Below are 20,627 nucleotides of genomic sequence, written 5' to 3'. Positions count from 1 at the left end.
ATTTTATTTTTCTCTTGCATCATCCTTTCGGCACATCCGCACATGGTACTCAAGGGGTTAAACAACAAGCTAAAGTACAGCAATTTCCAACTGGAATACTTGATTACTTCTGTTCGATCTAAAGACCGCGTGATTTCAAACAGGTGATAGGTACGCTATGAACATAGAACCATACAGATGAAATGTCCAGTTTTCTCAAGGAAAAAAAAAGATGAAAGGTCCAGTTTACTGCACACTCAATTCAGTTTTCTGCTTGAAATATTTACTAAACAAAGCGGTACTCTCTCCGTTCCAAATTGTTCCAAATTGTAGTTCATTTTGATAAACTAAGATAAATAATTTTTGCTATGTAGACACAATATATATCTAAATTTATAGTAAAATCTTTGTATCTGAATTTGTTAAAATCTACAATTTGGGATGGAGTAAACAAGTCGTGGTATACTGATATGAATGTGTCGGATTATCGATGGCGGCGAGCACTCCCAACAGCTCCGTGCCCAGCGTCATCTGCTCGGGCCCAAATTCCACCGGTGCGACAAGAGCTTCCAACATGACTCGCTAGGAGCTGTTGCTTGCTGGGTGTTCCAGTAGACGTCAAATCGTTTGCAGTGAGGTTGTAAGGATTTTCCATTTCAGGGAAACATACGTCAGCACTAGTGTTAGATGCAAACGTCACTTTAAAAATAGTAACTTAAAAAAATGTTTTACGGTTATAGTTTCAGAAACAAACAGGTTCCTTATTTGCCTAGTATCACATAACGACGGGCATTACGGTCTATTGGTTCCACAACACTATGTACTCCCTAGTTACATCATCAGTCTTACATTTGGATGGATTTTTAGTCGGTCGTGGCACTCAAGAAACTTTCAAGTGGATTATCTCACCATAATTCCAGAAATGAACACAATCGTCCAACTGGATAAATAGTGTACAAACTGAAATTTAAAAATTGGACGCATGTCTATAGAAGTACGAAGCATAAACCATGAAACAATTTTTCAGCCTACAAATCAAAACCATTTTATCCCCAGGGATTTCACTAATCAAGCAATGGCCAGCAAAAGGAATTTTCTATCGGTGACCTGTACTTGCGCTTTTGAAAGCACCAAGGTTCCTTTTGAGAGACTTTACAGCAGACAAAATTTGCAGCTTCTCTGTGGATGTCCCATCAGGTTTCTGATCCTCGTTATTCTTAGCAGCTGCATCATCAGGTGGCAATGTGCCTCCCAGAGATGATCCCTCTGCTTTGCTTGCATGCGCCCCTGGCTTCCCAGTTTGCTTCCGCATGAAGGCCGCACTCCTGTATAAGAAGAACATTTGAACCGTTCAGCACTGTGCAAATCAGGTAGGACACTCAGTATTATGACAAGGGAAAATGTGCACGCAAGTACCTCTTGTACTGGGGATCAGTAGGATCCAGTGCGAACAAATGAGACGTGAACATTGCTGAGAACCTATCATCTTTGCTAAGATCAATATCAGGAAGTTTGTCCTCAACAGATTCCTCTTTGCCCTTCTTGCCCTTTTTACCCTTTTTACGCTTCAGGTTATAACCCTTGGCACCACTGGCAGTATCCTGATCACCAGCAACCAAGAGCTCCAACTCTTCTTTGGTTGCTTCTCGCTCCAAATGCTCCTCTGTGTGATCATCCTTTCCTTTCCTCTTTCCTTTATCTTTTGCCTTTGACTTGTGTTTCTTGCTTTTGCTTGGTTTAGGTTCTTCATCAGACTGTTCATTTGCGAAGAAATCATCATCCTCATCAGGCTCATCTTCGCTGCTGTGGTCATCATTGTCATCATCATCCTTTAGTCCCCTCTTCCTAGCTTTCCTTTTCTCTTTCATTTTCTCTTGGTGCTTCTCCCAGACGGTCTTTTCCTCATTGCTCTTTCTCTCTACGATACGTTTACTGAGATCCTCAAGCTCCGTGTTGAATGTAATCTCCATATCCTGGCCATCAGTTTGCTCCTCATCAGATTTGTCTCCTTGCAGTAGAATAGCCAACCTCTCCTCTTTTGTTAGCTTCCGTTTGGATCCCCCATTTGGTAGAGACTCATCATCAGAATTGTCTACACCGTCCTCATCTGATGCACTGTCGTCACTTGCTAAATACATGTTAAGGTCATCTAGCTGCATCAGAAAGATATAAGTCACAAAAGATGCATATAAGAGAACAGTAAACAGATAATTACAAGGATATATAGGAACAGTAAAAAAACAAGACTTACCTGATCATCAGTGAACTTTCGCCTCAAGACTTTCTTACGTTCCGGTTCATCATCATCCCAGGTGAGCTTAACTCTGCTATGTTGCAAAGCACGAGTCTCGAAATCAGGTTCCTTGTAACTCGGAGGTGCCTGAAATCATTCAAGTTATTTACAAATCAAATGCTTCATTAGCATGACTTGGAAGAAACTTCTACATTTGTAGAAACCATAAAGTAAGAAAAACAATGGAAAAGGGAAATATAAGGATCAATCACTTTTTTGGGGGGTAAAACAGAGCACATGGCACTAAGTTATTCCAATAATCTTGTCACTGCAAATCAATATTGCTATAAGTAAATTGGCCCTGGATACAAATCTACAAAAAAAGGTACCTCTGTAGCGACGTCCCTAGCAGGATGTTTGAACTCCCTAGAGTCAGGAATAAACTGCAAATCAAACACATTTGCTGTTTTCAAGAACTCAGTACCATCAAGAGTCATGTACAGGTGATTTGCTGTTGCACTAGAATCACACACAACAACTGCATAGTAATACCTGCAGCAGGATAAATAGAGGAATGAGAGAGCAAAAAAGCAACCCTTGGTGATTAACATTTTAATATGGAGCAAACATAAAAAAAAAAACAGTTGCTCTAACAATACAGAAGCAACATTAAATATTTTAAGGACACTCCAATATAACTAAGCTACTATGTGCTTTTGTAGTTATCAGTTTGGAGACGTAAACTTCATATCATTTGCTGCTTCATGCCCCAAAACAGAGAAATAACAAAAATCTATCAGCAAAAGAATCTCTCTGCTTCAATACTTACTTCAGTCTGTTAAGCTCATAAGCACGTAGCTTGTTGTTCTCTTTGTCAGAGTCAACTTCCTTTTCATCATCGTCATCATCAGTGCTATCTTCATCATCGTCATCATCAGTGTTGTCTTCACCACCGTCATCATCAGTGTTGTGTTTGTAATCATCCTTGACATCTTCATCATCATCACTATTTTTATCATCAACTTTGGCATTGACAAGAGCAGCTGGGCCCTGTGTTGACTCAATTTCCATGCACTTCAGTCCAAATTCTGATGGATAGATTGACACGGATAAAACTCGCCCGCCTTTTGGAAGGCAAGAAGTCATCACCATATACAGGTCAACTGCCTGTTGAAATAGGGATGAAAAAAAACACAATAGTTATTGTTCATTGTACCAACGAAAAATTGCTAGGAATAAAACACTTAAAAATTACAACATAAATGCTAGGGAGCAGTTTAGGTCTTCGGTTTTAGCAAAAGATGATTTTTGTAAAATAAGAACTGGACTTAGTATTAATCTTTCGTAGTTATGGTTCAGTATCTCATATTCTCAATTAGCATTCTGTACAGCCAATAGATAAAACCTGTGGGATTATCTCTATCCTGATCCTATGTTTTGCGGGAGGAGTCAAAATACATAATAGCTTCATAGTCCTCTTTCAAGTAAAGCTGTTGATAAAACCAGTTGATTCTTAGGTGCATATAAAAATAAAGCGCTTGAGCATAGCTGACTTTTGTTTACGCACAGAAGTTCACTTCTCAAGATCAAATATTATTGCATTCACACACACCTTGATATGATCCCAATCCATATTAACAACAGCAAGCCTGTGAGTTTCCTTGTCAATCATAGGTGTATCATCATGCCTTCCCATTAAGTAATGAGCAATGTCACTGCCAACAGAGTACTGCTGGAAAAAAAATTGAAAAACAAGAATTAGCCATAAAGCAAACAAGTTGTAGCATAGCGAATGCATAGCAAGTTTTGCTCTTTTAGACAAGGTAGGTGCATAGAACATTACAAATATCACAAACTTTTTAAACAATGGAACTATCAAGGTCATACAAATAAAATAATAAACATGCAGCAGGATAGAGCATAGAAATATAGGCACGAATGAGCATGCATCATCAGCTGGTAGAGTGTTTCTTAATTGACTGTACAAATATAACTGAGTACAAGAGTACAACATTGTACAAGGAAGTGAATCTACACATTCTACTGTGCTGAGGCCAGATGATCACATTAAAGAGGGCACAAAAGGTGAGGAGCATAATGAAAGTCCTCCAGGAAGCAGAGAACAACATTTGGCAAGGAGGCGTAAATCATAGAAGCACTCTGAGATATTTGCTGGAAGCAGGCATCAAGCTGAATTGCATAGACCGGTCACTAACATAGGACGACAGATAATGGAAGAAAACTGCAAAAATTACTAAGGGAACTAACTCCCAACCTCAAATAGAGCAAATCAAGCTGAATGTAAGCTAAATCATCAAAGGACTGGAAGCAACGCGTCACCTCGTCGTCGTCATCCATGTCTTCATCCTCGTCATCATCGCTACTAGAGCTCTCCTCTTCCTCCTGATCCTCCGCTTCCTCTTCCTCCTCTTCTTCAACAAGCTTCGCTTTCTCCTTCCTCCCCTTCTCTTTCCCCTCCTCCTCCTCGTCCTCCTCCTCTTGGTTGAGATAGTAATGCAGCAAGGGGTTCTCGCGCTTCCTGCGGCGCCTCCCGCGCTTGTCCACGGGCGCGGCCGACGAGGCGAACCTCGGGTCCGTCATCATGCTGCTGAACCTCGAGTCCAGCGCCACCTTGGCCTCCTTCCTCCGCATCGGCCGGAACCGCGGGTCCGTCCGCGCCGCCGCGAACCGCTCGTCCTCCATCGCCCGCCTCATCCTCTCGTCCCTCCCCGCATCGGCGGCCTCCGCTTCCATAGCCTTGCCTTCGTGCTTCCCCTCCTTCTTGGACTTCTTGCCGCCCCGCTTCTCCTCGCGCCCCTCCTCCTTGTGCTTCCGCTTCTTGCGCTCGGCGGCGTCGGGGGCATGGGCGTCCTCCGTGGCGGGACGCTCCTGGATCCTCTTCTTATGCTTCTTCTCTTCCTTATCGAGCTTGGATTTCTTGGTCTTCTTGTGACGCGCGGGCTCGTCGGTGCTTGCCGGCGGCGCCATGGCGGCTGGCTGCTGCGAGGGCGCGGCGGCGGCGAGGGATGCGCACTGAACGACAGTATACGCTCCCAAACCGAAGAGCGGTCCTAAATGGGCCGTGTCTCCGAAGAGAGTATACCCTCGCTTTATGCATCCTTAAATGGGCCGGGGCGGGGTGGTCCGGGCGAGTCTGGTTACCAGGAGGCCAACTGGGCCGCGCCTGCCAGGTGGGGCCCACGAGTTTATGAGCGGCTTCCTCTCGTTGGTGTGATGATCCATCCGCACACGCGGCCGAGCCAATTCGCTGGAGAGGAGTACACGCCTCATTACGCCCACCCACGTGGTCGCCCCGCCCCATCGCGAAGCTTTTCCTCGGCGGCGTCGCCATCTCACCGGCGGCGGGCGCGCGGCCGGCGGCCGGAGGCGATGGCGAGCTCGTCAGTGGCGGCGGACATGGAGCTGGACCGCCCCAACCTGGAGGACTACCTCCCGCCCGACTCGCTCCCGCAGGAGGCGCCCCGGAATCTCCATCTGTAATCACCCTGGGGCCCTGTCTCAGTCCTTACTTTTCCCATTCCTTACCTCTAGTTTGGCTGATGCTTCGGTTCTAGTGAGATTTATGCGGCTGTGTGCGCTTTTATTCTGTTGCCCAGGCGCGATCTGCTGGACATCTCGCCGGTGCTCACCGAGGCGGCGGGCGCCATCGTCGATGTGAGTGCCTCCGGGATCTCTACTGTTCTGTTGCTTGTGTGTTTTGGGTTAGGAGGTGCTGTCCTGGCACAGGATATACCCAGGTTTATGATCTGTAAGGTTTAGCAAGTTATCTCTGCTGGTAGAGGCAATTTTGGCGGAGAAGAGTCTAGGCTTTGAATGCTGTTGTTTTACTTAGTTCGTTCAATTTGTCATCCATGCTTTGTTCTCTGGAACTGCGTAGGATTTTTGTATATTCCATTCACTATCTAGAACCTAGCTGCAAAGTATATCCATTTTGATTTTAAGGTTCCTGAGGTTCAACTTTCTGGTTTTGTTCTGTAAATTTATGGTGTAAAACCGAAACTTATAGTTAATTCAGATGAACTCGCAAAGAAACACATTTATTGAAAGTATTTAGTTGCCCTGATTTGTTAGTAATTACTGTAGAGGAGTCATTATCACATGGAGTTTGAGACAGTTCACAAACTTTTGCAATCGAGACGTCCCGTACCTAATTGCCCTTAGGTTGTTTGACATGTGCAATTTGTAGTTAATTTTCACCGCTGAGCTGAAGATGAACAAGTACTGTGTCAATATTAAGCACTCAATCTGAGTTAATGAGCCTCCTTTTTAGATGTTTCGCTAATAGTAAATCTTTCAAGGATACTAGCCTTTGTGGAGCATCTAGGTAACAGCTGTTCTTTTTAAAAAAAAAAAAACTAGGCAGCTAGCCCATCCATCTGCTTGCGTATTGTTCTTGCTGGAACCAATCATGCTTGGTTCAGTATAAATTTGTTTTTCTTCCACTGTATTTTGGATACATAGTTTTCGGTATAGTTGTCCTACTTAGATTATGTTTGTATGGGCTATTTTTCTTTCACTGTATTTTGGAACAACCACATGCAGTCTTTTGTGAGTTATTGGTCATTCCATTTGTTCTCATCCCAGCCTAGAATAATTATTAATGTAGTTCATTTTGCAAATGCAAAATAATGATAGCTCATATATTTTACATTAGTTAACTTAAAACACAAACTTCTTGCCATATTGCCAAGTGTCAACTAAGATCTGCATGTAAATTTTATTGGCATATAAATGGAACATAAGAATATCCTGTTTCATGTGAATATAAATTTGAGGATCATATGTATATATATGACCATAGCCACTAGCCAGGTAATAACCGGATCTACAGACCACCTGATGTTTGAAGTACAAAAATTTGAGTTATGTGTTTACGAAGATATAACAATACGTAAAATCTTCCATATCTTCATAGCTTTTTCCGTGCCACGGTTTCTTTGACTTAATTGCGTATGAAATAAACAATATACCATTTGTTGTTCTCATTCTTCCTTGTTTTTCTGTCTGTCTAGTTAATTCATTGGCTGTATTTACACATATGCAGGACTCGTTCACACGTTGCTTTAAGTCGAATTCTCCAGAACCATGGAATTGGAACATATATTTGTTCCCCTTATGGTGCTTGGGTGTAGTGATAAGATATGGAATACTCTTTCCACTGAGGTACTTGAGAGTGTTAATATATCCATAATTCTTTTCCCTGACCCTGAGTAATTTTTGTTATTGAAGTGATTATGTTAGTCGATTCTCAGACTCTAAATTCTACACGCTCTCTATCTTTAACACTTGTGTTCTGCATATTGTTAGCATAAATTTTGACATGCTTGAACTCATCAAAAATACAGCACAACTTTTAGAGTCAAGAGGATTCAGGGAGGCCCTTTGTTGAACCTACTCAGTTCACAATACTAAATATGTAGTTGGTCCTATTCTGCCACCATCACCACCCATAACCTTCACTTTTAAGAGAACAATATAAAAATTGCATGATCTGCACCTGCTTACATAGACCAGATTGGAAAAAAAAAAGCTTCTTTTGATCTAACCATCTCATCCTCATTCAGAACCTTGGATTGTAAAATCTTGTGTTTAGGATGCCAAGAAATCACATCATAAGCCACATTTTCTGACAGATTGTCTGCATCTTCTTCAGTTGCTTCAGCTGGAATCTTATTTTCTGGATATTCAGTTCACATATAAAACTTTTCCTATACACATGTCAATGAAATTTATTTTCTGCGAGTGCTTCACCTTCATATACTATTTTCTTACGTCAAGCATTGAATCACCATCACCTGATTGTTTTAATTATTTAATTATCTAATCAGGTCCTTAACACTTGCAATAGGATGGTTAGCATTTTTTGCTGCCTTTTTTCCCGTCCATTTCCTATTGAAAGGGCAAGACAAGTTGAGAAGTAAAATTGAGGTAAGCTATTCTAACCAGTATATCTATGTTAGCTTTTGTAGTGTCTTTGCTTTTCCATCATTCTTCAAGCTACTTATGAGATGGTGTTCCTGGAGTAAGTAACTTACTGTTGCAATTTCTAGCCTAGATTGAATTTTGAATTAATATTATATACCTAATTGATCAATCATCAATCTCATCTGTTTAGTTCAGAATAAAGCTTCTTTGGGGGTAGCAACTACCTGCATCATGAAAATCACCTATTACCATCTATGTTATGGTTATCCTGTAAGCTATCTTATTAAGCCTAGTAAGTGCTTAAAAGATGGCCATTTCAAGCGTTTTGGAATTCAACTTGTGCACGCTCTGCGCTCTCATATGTGGCCTTAGACATGCTATAAGCTTAAAGATTCTTGTTCCACAGAGGGGCATAAGCCCTGCCTATTCAAAGTCAACCCTGCTGCTACAGCAGGCCATATGCCTTCTTTTCACAGTGTTTCTCATTAAATTAATGCTTTGCTAGTTTGCTTTTTGTAGCACTTAGAGGATTGAACAGTCTTATACTCCTATGGTCTTATTTTGGTTTTTAATGATGTATTCCAGAATTGCCATTTACTTTTAACATTATTTATATTGTAGTTTTTAAATTTTTGGTCTCCTAATTACATTTGTTTGTTTCAAACTTCATTTAGAGGAAGCTGGTTGAAATGATGTGCAGTGTTTTTGTTGCTTCATGGACTGGAGTGATCAAGTATCACGGACCACGCCCAAGCACGCGACCTCATCAGGTTACCTTTTTCTTTGTTCTGTAACTCATGTTTAGATTTGTGTATATGTAAGAACATTAGAGATTGGTGCAATTGTCCACGCTTTTGATCTGTAAAGCTTAATAGGGTATTGGAACTTATATGCACTACCATATTATAATACCGACCTTTTGCTGCCAAAAGAAATATTGATTTCGCTTTCAAATTTAGACTGCTTGTAGCTCCGATGATACCGTGTTTGTGGTATCATTATGTAAGTCCATGTTCTTATGTAAGCACTGTAGTTCCTTAAACAGTGAGCGGATTGCTGATAACGCCCTTTGCAACTCTATTACATCAGGTATTTGTTGCAAACCATACATCAATGATTGATTTCATTATTTTGGAGCAAATGACAGCATTTGCTGTCATCATGCAGAAGCATCCTGGATGGGTTGGTGAGTCTCCGGTTCTTCTGAAACTTCTCTGCTGAGTTTAGTTTCAAATCCTAGATTTTTTATTATTAATCTATTTGACTGTTCCCATTATCTGCAGGATTTATTCAGAAGACTATCTTGGAAAGTGTGGGTTGCATCTGGTTTAATCGTAATGATCTCAGGGATCGTGAAGTTACGGCACGGAAGTAAGTTGTCTTTCAGATGATAATCCCATTTATTATGTAGTTAATTTTATTCAGCAAAGTACATTGCCAGGTTACGGGATCATGTTCAACAACCAGAAAACAACCCTCTCTTGATTTTTCCGGAAGGAACTTGTGTTAACAACCAGTACACAGTCATGTTCAAGAAGGTGAACCCTATCTTCGTTTTAAGTGAATATAATTTGACTTTGAATATGTTACATCATTGCATTATATAATGTTTCTTCATGGGAAAAATCAGCATTTCTTGTTCATGAAGCTCTATTGTTTAATGTACTTTTAGCATACTTGTGTGTCACTACAGCATGTTAAAAAATATTTCATTTCGTATCTAGTATTCCAGCCTTCCTGGTAGGACATGAAGATAGAACATTTTCATTGTCGCTTGACAGTAAATGGATGACAGATACTTTTCATCGCATTAATTTACATATTCGTTGTTATTAGCAGTGGTTTTGATTCTTGTGTTCTCAGGGTGCCTTTGAGCTTGGCTGCGCTGTCTGTCCAATAGCTATCAAGTACAATAAAATATTTGTTGATGCCTTTTGGAACAGTAAGAAGTAAGGATTTCAAACGATGAAATAATCTATTTTATCTAGACTTTCTTCTTTAGTTAACATAATGGCATCATGCAAAATGCTTCAGGCAATCTTTTACAATGCATTTGGTCCGGTTGATGACGTCATGGGCTGTTGTGTGTGATGTTTGGTACTTACCTCCTCAATATCTGAGGGAGGGAGAGACGTCAATTGCATTTGCTGAGAGGTAACACACTTTTTAGTTCATTTTCTTTTCCAAGAAAAAAATAGCCCTTTTGGAGAGATCATAAAATCATTATTTCTTGCATAATGCAATGATTTGCACAGAGTAAGAGACATGATAGCTGCTAGAGCTGGTCTTAAGAAGGTTCCGTGGGATGGCTATCTGAAACACAACCGTCCTAGTCCCAAACACACTGAAGAGAAGTGAGTTTCCTCCATTCGGCCCCGTCCCTCCCTCCCTCCTTCCCCCATTTCATGAATCCAAGTTTCTAAAATGGTTTCTGATCTCGCAGACAACGCATATTTGCCGACTCTGTCTTGATGAGACTAGAGGAGAAATGAAGAGACGTCAAGGAGTACAAGTGCACTTGATTAGGGCTTTACCATTCAGCTACCTTGTAATTTGGTTGGGTTCCAGAAACAAAAAGTGTGAGCCTGGGACACGTTAAGTGACCAGCTCAGTTTTGTTGTAAATTTGTTAGTAGTTCGATAGAATTAATAGTTTGTACTTCTCAGGAAAGGAATACTCGCATGTGTTTTGGCTGCCTACTCGGTGAATGGTTAGGGGCTAACACCTATGCACAGTGCTCTCTTGAGATGCCGTGTTGGTATTATGAAATGACCGTACCGTGGTTTAAATTCAAGTGATTATTGACTCAATGTGAATGGATCAGTTTGCTATGCAAGAGGCAATGATGCAAAACACCTAATCTTAGCAAGGACGTAAATCGAATTGTATGAATTTGCCGAGTACAGAGTACTGTTTTCATGTGCTGCGCGCCATGACATTTGTAAGATTGCCTTGAATGATGGTTACATCCTTTCCATACGCTTTTTAAAATTGGGAAGAACATAGAACAATTGATATGAATGTGCTTGTGTTACAAATAATTGCATTTTACAACAAGAAAATATCAGGCAAGCGCTCATGCTCTAAAAACACGGAAAACATGGCCTTGAAAGCCAAGATTGGTTGAAGAGAAGTGAAGAACCGGCAGGACCCGCACCAATTCACGCCGAGAGAACGAACCACCAGGCCGGGGACGTTGGCTAGAACTAGAAGTAGAGCGCGCACTGCGAGTTCTTGTCCTGCTGCTGGAGCGTGCCATCCCCGTTCATCCTGAAGTCGCACTCCACCTTCATGTGGTGGTGCTTGGTGTCCCACATCTTCACCTGGAACTGCACCGTGGAGGTTAGCAGCAGCCGCATCGCGACGTTCCCCGCCGAGAGCTCGCCGGAGAACCGCCCCCACGCCGGGTCCGTCGGCGCCGGCCCCGTCGCCGTCAGCTGCCCCAGCAGCGGCGTGTCGCCCTTGGGCGCCTGGTAGAATGGCTGCATGACGGGGCCCTTGGCCACGAGCTGGTCGCCGTAGTACACCGAGGCGACGATCTCCTCGTAGTACATGCCGATCTTCTGGTTGGGGTTGTGCTCGTCGACGGCGAAGCGCACCGGCAGGTTGGCCAGGCCGGACTGCCGGTTGGCGTTGGGGATGGAGAAGTCGGCGAGGTAGAACCGGGGCCGGTGCGGCCGGAGGCTCAGCCACAGCACGAAGAGGATGATGCCGGCGATGAGCACCAGCGTGAGCAGCACCGCGCAGAGGAAGTTGACGCACCGGACCACCGGGCTCTGCCGGTGGTACAGCGGCAGCCGGTACGGCGGCATGGCGGCGGCGGCGCACGCTACTTGCTCTCTCCGGCCTTGTGCTCGGTCAGTCTGAGAGCGATCTAGCTAGTGTGTTGCTAAGCTGCCGTCTTGCTTGCACGCCGTGGCGTCGCACGCGGCCGGCGCCTTATATAGAGGCGGCAGGCCGGTGCGTTGCGAGCGCATGCAAGGTAGTAATATTCGTGCCTTGCTCAAAGGCGAGATGCTGACACGCGATGCTCAGAGGAAGTCTATCTGGGAATTTGATTCCTGGCTGCCGAGCAGGAGGTTGGACTCTGCTGGAAAGTGAAACAGGAGGTGTTGCAAGGTCAAGTGGCAAATTCTTTCTTAGCTGATTGGTGACCCTCCTGTTAATATTTGTAAAAAAAAAGATACTTTTTGATCGAGTCCTTTTTTTCCACTATGTGCTCTGTTTTCTATGTTTTTCCCTACTTCAGCATGGTTATCCCGTATTGATTCCCAGCATGTGAGGTGGATTGTAACTCAAGTTTGGAGGTGTAAAGCGGCAGTATTATTAGTAATTCTCAGATTCTCTGATGTAATTGAATAATTTAGTAATTTGCTCTTAGGTTCTTTGCTTCGAGTTCTTGCAGATACCGGGAGAGCAGTAGCCGAAACTTCGCCCCTGGGCAAACACAAGGGACAGATGCTATTATCCTGCAGGGGAGCAAGCCTTCCTTGGATTCCTTGGAAACAGCTACAGCTTACTTACTGTAGTGGTATCACTTGTGTGTTTTTCCTTGACAGTAAATGGTCAGCTCTGAACTTGTGATGCATTTGGACAGAAGATAAACTTTATTCAGTTAGAATTTAGAAACAACATAATAAGCGGATTGCACCATTCTGAATTCTGATTTGCAGAGTTCGTGGAAATATGTAAATGCATAGAACAGTCGACGATTTCATCAAAGCAGAAGCAGATTAGAGTAGCCTCGCGATCCCATCCGGATGGGGCCTCCGGCGACATCACCTACGCCCCTCCTTCCCGTCCGGCGCCGGCGCCGACGGCAGCGGCGGCAGCCATGCCGCGGAGAATGGATTCCTGCTACTCCCCCTCCAATCCCCGGCTCCCCCATTCCTCTCCGGATCTCCCCTGCCGCCGTCCACTTCGTGCTGCTGTGCCTCCCGACGCCGCCATCCGCCTCCTTGCACCCAACCTCTCCTCTCGTCTCGAGTCCGCCCGCAGCCCAAGTCAGAAGACCAAGAAATCGGAATGTGGCCCAACATCAACCCCTTGCACAATTTGTCTGTACTCCTGGAATGTGGGTAGATCTAGCATTGTTGATGGTAAGTGTTGCCTCGATGATAGCAGCACGAAGTGCGGCGGAGTAAAATAGTGTGGTGTGTGGATGCTTCTGGAGTTGTTAAATATTTTCACTTCACGCATGTTTTGACTCCGCCGTTGGCAGGGAATTCGATCCTTGTGCTGCACAAGATAACTAGGTTCATCATCGATAAGATCAACCTGAGGACATAATTAATTTAGCCGGTGGCGCGTGGCGGGCACGCGACGAGACGGAGTCCGTGTGTTGAGACTCGGGAGAGATGCATGAACTTTGCATATATATAGAGTTCGTGCAGGTGGGGCAAATGTCATTGCTCACATCTGCAGCACCTTTGTTTACTGAATCTGTGCGTTTTAAGAGTGTACTTGGGTCACATGTCGTTGACATGCAGATTTTTACCGTGGGCTAGCCAGCGTCGATCGAGCTAGCTGGTTCCTCGCTTTCTGAAAAGCTGCATCTTTTGATTTTTGCCGCCGCTTCTGTTTCCGAAAAGGAATCAATATTTGTATCCTTTTCAAGATGCCAAATTTTCAAGATGATGAGTATGGGTTCATAAACCCACGCCACCGTAAACATCGTCATCGCGGCGGTATCTCTTTCTGATACTAGTACTGCTAAACACTGATCCGAATCAGCGGTACAATTTCTTAAACAGGTGCTGACACACATGATGCGCTATTCTACTCGTACCCGCCATAATCATCGTCATCATCATCATCGGAACTTATAATAATTAATCCGCCGACGCGTGTTCAAACTGCAGACAGGCACCACCTTGTTAAACTAAAAGCCTGCAGCCACACACGAACACAGACTCTGTCGGCCAAACCTCGCTGCATTGAGGTACGGAAGCAAAACCATGCATTATCTTTCCATTCTCTTCTAAATTCTAATTTAAAAAAAAAGAACCAGCTAGAGCACTGCAACGACTGTGTCCTGTACGGTGGTACGTTCATGCGTAGCTCAAGTCTCCTTCCTAGAACTTGCTCTGGCCGGGCCGCCTTTTGATCTTCTTCTGATCTGAAAGACTAAAACAATTCTGCAGTCGTCTCACCATCAGACACCCATATATGCACCTGAACCACCTTATATACCCTTGTCTCCGCACTACACAAAACCCATTCAAAAACCCCAAGCCATCGAGCTCCATCGCCACTGTTAGCTAGCTCTCTTAGTCTTCTTCGCCACATCTTGCTCGCACAGCTTCTCTGCTTCCTCGTGACCTCGACACCTCGTCCGCTTGCCTTTCTGAGCTCTCGCCGGTGCAGTTCGTTGTAGCGCCAGCTGGTGGTATACTAGCTATACTACTAGCCAGCAGCTTCGAGAGATCCATGGGCAACTGCAGCTGCCTGGAGCGGGCGAGGGTGACGGCGTGGGACGACGACGAAGACTGGGGCCTGCCGGCGGCCGAGCGTTCCGGCGGGGTGCAAGGGGTGGTGTTGCCAGGGAGCGGCGGCGGCGGCATGCGGGTGAAGATCAGGATGACCAAGGGCCAGCTGCGGCGGCTGCTGGAGAGCGACGGCCGCGGAGGGGCGTCCGACGAGGACGTCGTGGCGGAGATCATGCGCATGGGCACCGTGCGCGTCGACGTCGCCGAGCTCTGGCAGGCGGCGGAGAGGCACCACCGGCCGCCGCCCAAGCTCGAGACGATACAGGAGGATGACGTCGATGAGTAGATGATGTTGGGACCATATCGACGTCATCTGGTGAGATCGATCGAGAGATATATGGCCGTGATCTGCGGTTAATTTGCATGCGCCCGCACATCTTTATTTATTAATTTATTTATTTATTTTAGTTTAGCACATCTTTATGTTGCCTTGTAACTGTTGCATCTTCAGTAGTTTTGGCAAGTGGCACACCTGGCAACTCCTGGCCTATCAAGGATATGCGTATATACATCAGTCTTTATGAATGGACATGCATGTCGTTACACAATCCATCCATGCAGTTCTCTTTAAAAAAAAATACGATCGGCTGGTAAAGGATCCAAGTTCTAAGTACTACATCCGTTCTTAAATATACGTAATGTAACTACTATTGATCCATGAAGAGTTCTTTACTGTACCAGTAAACCTCAGCACTATTTAGATGCATGAGCTGTTAATCTCGTGCACAAAACAGAAGCAATTTCAGAAAAGAAAAACAAGTAAGCATCACTTCAAGCTATACATCTGCTAAGCAATAGGTGGAACCATTGAACAAGAACACGAACTGCTATTCACTTAAACATTGAGAGAAGGCAGAGTTTAGTCCCCCCCTTAACAAATCGAAAGTACACTGGAACCATTGAACCCTAGCCTGATGGTGGAAACTACAGATGGCTTGATGGAGGTCCCTAAAATTGGATCCCTAACTTATCTGAATTTGGGGGAAGTCTCCGTAATCACCAGCGCAGCATATTTGGGTAGCGGATTACCTCGAATCCAGAGGAGGCGGGGATGAAGTTACCAGAATGCCGCGAAAGAGTGGTGCGTCCTGCCACCGCAAAACATCGCAAGCTCGGTGGGGATCGGTTTTGGAAGAAGGCGGCAATGAAGTTGGAATTATAGGACCTCAAATCTCGATCAGGAATTGGGGATCCAATGCACTTTTTTTTTACTAGGATCCAATGCACTTGGAAAGAAGATGGACAGTTCCTTTTCTGTTAATTAATACATACCCGGTAAATTCTCTTCTTCTTTTTTTGAAACCATACCCGGTAAATTCTTGCCGGTTGACCTTCAAAAAATAAGAAGACGAACAGCAGCAGGTTTTGAAAGAATACCACAGCAGGTGAGGGTAGGTATGCAATAAACTCAGTGCAGAGGGTGCTAATAAGAAAATGTACTGAGTAGGGCGGGCGTCAAAATGCAAAAGGTACCGCCGTACCGGGGAGCTGTTTGCATCGTCTTCCGCCGCACGTTTTCCGATCCGATGGCCGACGGTTGTAGTTTCCAAATTTGCAGCTAGCAGGTACCATCGTATTCCACTACATATTTTCACACAATTGACAGGTCTTTGCCAAGCGTTGCAGAGCAATCTTGCAGATCCAATCATGGCGAGACCTCAGCACGGCCTCGGCTCTGAACTGCTATGCGCGCTGACCTCGGGCGACGAGGCCCGCGTGGAGGAGCTCTTGACCGGACAAGGCGATGGACACTCGCGAGCGGACGGCCTAGTGACGATAAGCGTCCAGGTTGACGCGACGACGACTGGAGCAGCGGCGCCAGCGCCGCCGCCACGGCAGGGGGAGGGATCAAGCGGCCTTCTCGGCTTGACGAGCGGCGGGAGCACGGCGCTCCACGTGGTCGCGAGCCGCGGGCACGCGGGGCTCGCGAGGCGCGTCTGCGAGCTAGCGCCCTCGCTCGTCGCCACGCGCGACGGGTGCCTCGACACGCCGCTGCACCGCGCGGCGAAGGCCGGGCACAAGGAGGTGGCGGCCTGCCTCCTGTCGGCGATGCGCGCCGGCGGAGCGGACGCGGACGCGGCGTTGCGGGCGAGGAACAGGCTGGGCGCCACCGCGCTGTACGAGGCCGTCCGGAACGGCCACGCCGAGACAGTGGACCTGTTGGCGACAGAGGCGCCCGAGCTGGCCGCGGTGACGTCGGACGACGGCGTCTCGCCACTGTATCTGGCGGCGATGACCGGGTCCGCTGAAATGGTCCGTGCGCTGCTGCGTCGGTCGCCTGACGGCACGCCGTCGCGGGCATCGTCCGCCGGGCCGGAGGGACGGACTGCTCTGCATGCCGCGGCAGCCAAAAGCAAAGGTATGGCGGCCGAACCTCGCTGCGTATAATCCTAAACAGTTTCGAAATCTTATTCGGTGACGGCCAACTCGCAACCTTGAACTAGAAATCGTTCAAGAAATCCTGGAATGGAAGCAGGGTCCGGCATTGCTAAGCAAAGCTGATTCGTTCGGGAAAACTCCTCTCCACTACGCGGTGTCACACCGACAACACGACGTCATCTCGCTACTCCTACATGCTGAAGCTTCGCTAGCGCATGTATCCGACAACGAAGGCTTGTTCCCATTACATGTCGCCGCCATGATGGGTAACATTAGGGACGTTGTTGAGCTTGTAGAGAGATGTCCTGACTATGCAGAATTAGTAGATTGCCGAGGAAGGAATTTTCTGCATTGCGCCATTGAACATGGTCGGAAAAATGTGGTTCGATTCATTTGCCGAAATGACAGGTTCGCTGTCCTGCTGAACTCCATGGATTATGAAGGAAATACCCCGCTCCATTTAGCCGTCAAGTATGGCCATCCAAGGATGGTCAGTTCACTGCTGCAGACCATCGGTGTCGAGATAGGCATTACCAACAGGGATGGTCTAACTGCTGCAGATCTTGCTTACAGTCACCTGGAGCCTGGTTTGCAGTATTTTTTGGTAATAAATTCATTCCACTCATCTGTTCATTTGCTAGCCAGACTGCCAGAGAGGCAGAATGTTAATCTCCATTGATGATTTGGCCGTCTTGTCTGGTGTGCAGAATCCTCGAGTGGTAGTGAAGAAATGTTTCTACTGGATAAGAGCACCTGTCACCCTCGGAGCAGGAGGGGATCATGTTCACCTGCACAGCAGGATGAGTAACACCGCTCCGGCTACGGACGAGGACCCAAAGGACATCAATGGCATCACGGCGACCACGACAATCGCGTCCGTGCTCATCGCCACCGTCACCTTCGCGGCCGCCTTCACCGTGCCGGGGGGCTATGTCGCGGACGACCACCCGCGCGCTGGCACGGCGGTGCTGGCCAGGCGGTTCGCGTTCCGGGCGTTCGTGGCGTCGGACGCCATGGCGTTCCTCTGCTCCATCGTGGCCACCTGCTTCCTCGTCTACGGGGGCGCGGTGCAGGTCCCTCGGGGCCAGCGCCTCTTGTACCAGCGGTCGGCGTCGGTGTTCCTGCCGCCCGCCGCGCAGCTCATGGTCGCTGCGTTCGCGTTCGGGATCCACGCCGTCCTCGGCGAGGCCAACCGGTGGCTGGTGACCCTGGTCTACGTGCTCGCTCTGGGCGCGGTGCTGCTCTGCTTCCCGGGCATCTGGGCTCGCTTCTACCTTGGGAAAGCAATCTGGCGGCGAGCCGGGTGGAGAGGGCTCGTCAACGTACACCGGCATCCCGAGAGTTTGCACGAGTTCTTCTGGCTTTTCATCACGAGCTTCCTGTTCAAAAATCTCGTGCGGTCGTTGTTCGCCGTGCTCATCTCGGTCGCATTTGTTGTCTCCATCGCACTGAGCATCGCTTTGCCGGAATACTGAGTTGAAAATTTGGAATCTTATCCCTGCTTTCGTACAAGTAATGTTTGATGTGCATAAGCACGACTTGTTACCTTTAAATGTCGGGACTTGCCCAACATTAGTTGTGCAGCAAGGTGTAACACAAAGCAAAAGTGTGATTGTAACTTTTACTATCGTTAGTCTAACACTTGCATATCTTGTTTGGTGCTAGATACTCCTCCTTAGAAACACCTTACACCTGCATACCTTGTTCCATGTCAGATACTTCTTTTAACACAACGCAAACACATAGAAACTTGAGAACACGCAAATCACTACCGCACGCGCACACCCGCATATGGATGTCTACGGGAGACTAGTCATTAGTTCTAACGACTTGCATGTATCTGACTAGTTGCATCCATATCATTACTCGTTGGCAAATGGCAATTCAGAGTTAGCATCTGGGCCGATATGCCAATGGCATAAGGAGTTCCACATGCAAATCTTTTAGTGACCATAATCATGAAATTGAGTCAAAACAAAGGTAAAAGGCTTGATCACTTGATTAGATGTATAGTTGTTCCACAGTGTAGGATCTAGAGGCATTTGTAGAGATATGTTCTGTTTGCATGTATTTACAGAGGTGAGTGTATACGCACACGTGTTCACGAGGTGCTCGCATTTGGTATAGTGCTTTGCCAAAAGAATAATATCTATTTTACTATCTCAAACAATCCACTTCTGTCCATTGGATCCTGAACAAATTTTTGGTTGTATTTACTTCACCAAAACATTTGAATTGGTCCAGTTTTGGACTAGGCCCGTGGGCTCGTGGGACTAGGCCCGCCAGTTTTTATTTTCGGATGGTTGTTGTGCTGCTAGACTATAGCCCGCGCTGAGAAATATTTTTAAAAAAGGGTTAAAAAATTAAATTTAAAAAAGAGGTGCCGATTTGGAAAATTTCTAAAAGGGGTACCTCCCGCCCGACCAACGGGCGGGAGGCGTGGGGCCGGACACCTCCCGCCCATCCAACGGGCGGGAGGTGCCAAATCTTTTTCTAGGCCCCTTCCGAGGGTCTCTTCGCGAATATAAAACTTTTCTTATTCGTAAAGAGGCCCTTGACGCCGCCGCGGGGCATCCCGCCCGCCCAACGGGCGGGAGGTGCGGGGCCCCTACAGTGCGGAGGGGCATCCCGCTCGTTGGAGGAGAGGAAGAGAGGAGAGGAAGCGGCGAAGCCCTGTTCACACGTCGGTTTGGAGGTATATTCTCATTCTAGTTGTATAATTACTTGAAAATAATTATAATCTAGGAAATATTTCTTACGGTAGTTATATTTTGAATAGTTTTTAGTATTTTCAATTGTTTTTAGTATAATTTATATTCTGAATAGTTTAGAATAGAAAATATAATCTAGGAATCGCTGAAACTTAGAGTCGTTATGTATTAATATGTACTATAACAGATATGTCTTCCGAGAAGGGTACTTTCAGTATATATTACGGAGAAGGAAATATGATTTATGGGCCGAATGGGGTAGGTGAATTCAACTGTGGGTCAGAGGAATTACCAGACCGCACGAGAGGATATTTGAATCTCTATGCAACTAGTTAATGAGCGGATTAAGGATTAATCAGGAGACACACTGTGAGTGTTCAGTGCGGCATAAATTGTACCACTCACTTTTTAATCTGGGAGCTGATGCCACTTGCAAGCAACGATGACTGGTTAAGTTATCTGCAAAATGCAACTTATTGGTAATGGCCACTGGTACTCCTTGTCAGTGTGTACCAGAAGCCTTTGATAAACATCCAAGCTGCTGCGGGGGATGAAGATGTTGATGAAGAAGTTGAGGAGCCAAACATTGAGTCAGATGGCACCGCAGCACCTCAATACGTGGCTGATGAGGGGGAGAACATACCCCGTATTGTTGAACAGCTGCGAGACGAAAATCGTGAGTTGGATGAAGCAATGAATGCGGATTCGTCTGATGATGATGAGGATGTGCCTGAAGAATGGGTGAGCAGAGACTTCAGTCATCTTGTCATAGATGAGGGACCTAACGTGCCTTGAGATTGCAGGGAGAACGAAGTTATCCATTGTGCGAGATACCAGTCAATTGATGAGGTGAAGGAAGCTGTTAAGTGTTGGTCTCTCTCTTATGCGAGA

General features: G+C 45.9%; 5 protein-coding genes across 6 annotated transcripts; 3 read left to right on the top strand and 2 right to left on the bottom strand.

The window, feature by feature from the left end:
* Nucleotides 1-853: 853 nt before the first annotated feature.
* On the bottom strand, nt 854-5,286 carry LOC112882493 (pre-rRNA-processing protein ESF1). 2 transcript variants are annotated; one of them, XM_025947565.1, is made up of 7 exons: nt 4,553-5,286; nt 3,825-3,944; nt 3,042-3,379; nt 2,602-2,764; nt 2,231-2,359; nt 1,396-2,132; nt 854-1,304 (listed from the first exon to the last, which is right to left on the bottom strand). In XM_025947565.1, the coding sequence occupies exons 1-7, from the start codon at nt 5,198-5,200 to the stop codon at nt 1,076-1,078; spliced, it is 2,364 nt and encodes a 787-aa protein (XP_025803350.1). In that variant the 5' UTR covers nt 5,201-5,286; the 3' UTR covers nt 854-1,075. The 2 variants fall into 2 exon arrangements, with proteins under 2 accessions (XP_025803350.1, XP_025803351.1); XM_025947566.1 differs by having other exon boundaries at nt 3,825-3,941.
* Nucleotides 5,287-5,463: 177 nt separating this feature from the next.
* Nucleotides 5,464-10,968, top strand: LOC112882544 (glycerol-3-phosphate acyltransferase 9). The gene is made up of 12 exons (XM_025947624.1): nt 5,464-5,709; nt 5,830-5,887; nt 7,278-7,396; nt 8,062-8,161; nt 8,833-8,928; nt 9,248-9,344; nt 9,442-9,529; nt 9,600-9,696; nt 10,022-10,107; nt 10,193-10,312; nt 10,414-10,512; nt 10,602-10,968. Exons 1-12 carry the CDS (start codon nt 5,603-5,605, stop codon nt 10,648-10,650), a joined length of 1,116 nt encoding a protein of 371 aa, XP_025803409.1. The 5' UTR covers nt 5,464-5,602; the 3' UTR covers nt 10,651-10,968.
* A 112-nt stretch (nt 10,969-11,080) lies between these two features.
* LOC112882545 (NDR1/HIN1-like protein 2) lies at nt 11,081-12,059 on the bottom strand. Its single transcript, XM_025947625.1, has one exon. The coding sequence runs from the start codon at nt 11,968-11,970 to the stop codon at nt 11,365-11,367; it is 606 nt and encodes a 201-aa protein (XP_025803410.1). The 5' UTR covers nt 11,971-12,059; the 3' UTR covers nt 11,081-11,364.
* A 2,349-nt stretch (nt 12,060-14,408) lies between these two features.
* Nucleotides 14,409-15,081, top strand: LOC112879496. Its single transcript, XM_025943758.1, has one exon. It carries the CDS (start codon nt 14,588-14,590, stop codon nt 14,930-14,932), a length of 345 nt encoding a protein of 114 aa, XP_025799543.1. The 5' UTR covers nt 14,409-14,587; the 3' UTR covers nt 14,933-15,081.
* Nucleotides 15,082-16,293: 1,212 nt separating this feature from the next.
* On the top strand, nt 16,294-18,615 carry LOC112881250 (protein ACCELERATED CELL DEATH 6-like). Its single transcript, XM_025945924.1, has 3 exons — nt 16,294-17,005; nt 17,091-17,629; nt 17,733-18,615. Exons 1-3 carry the CDS (start codon nt 16,294-16,296, stop codon nt 18,498-18,500), a joined length of 2,019 nt encoding a protein of 672 aa, XP_025801709.1. The 3' UTR covers nt 18,501-18,615.
* Nucleotides 18,616-20,627: the final 2,012 nt, after the last annotated feature.

The sequence above is a fragment of the Panicum hallii genome, chromosome 2 (genome assembly GCF_002211085.1).
Source record: "Panicum hallii strain FIL2 chromosome 2, PHallii_v3.1, whole genome shotgun sequence".
Classification (NCBI taxonomy): Eukaryota; Viridiplantae; Streptophyta; class Magnoliopsida; order Poales; family Poaceae; genus Panicum; species Panicum hallii.
This window is presented reverse-complemented; position numbering and strand designations above follow the sequence as displayed.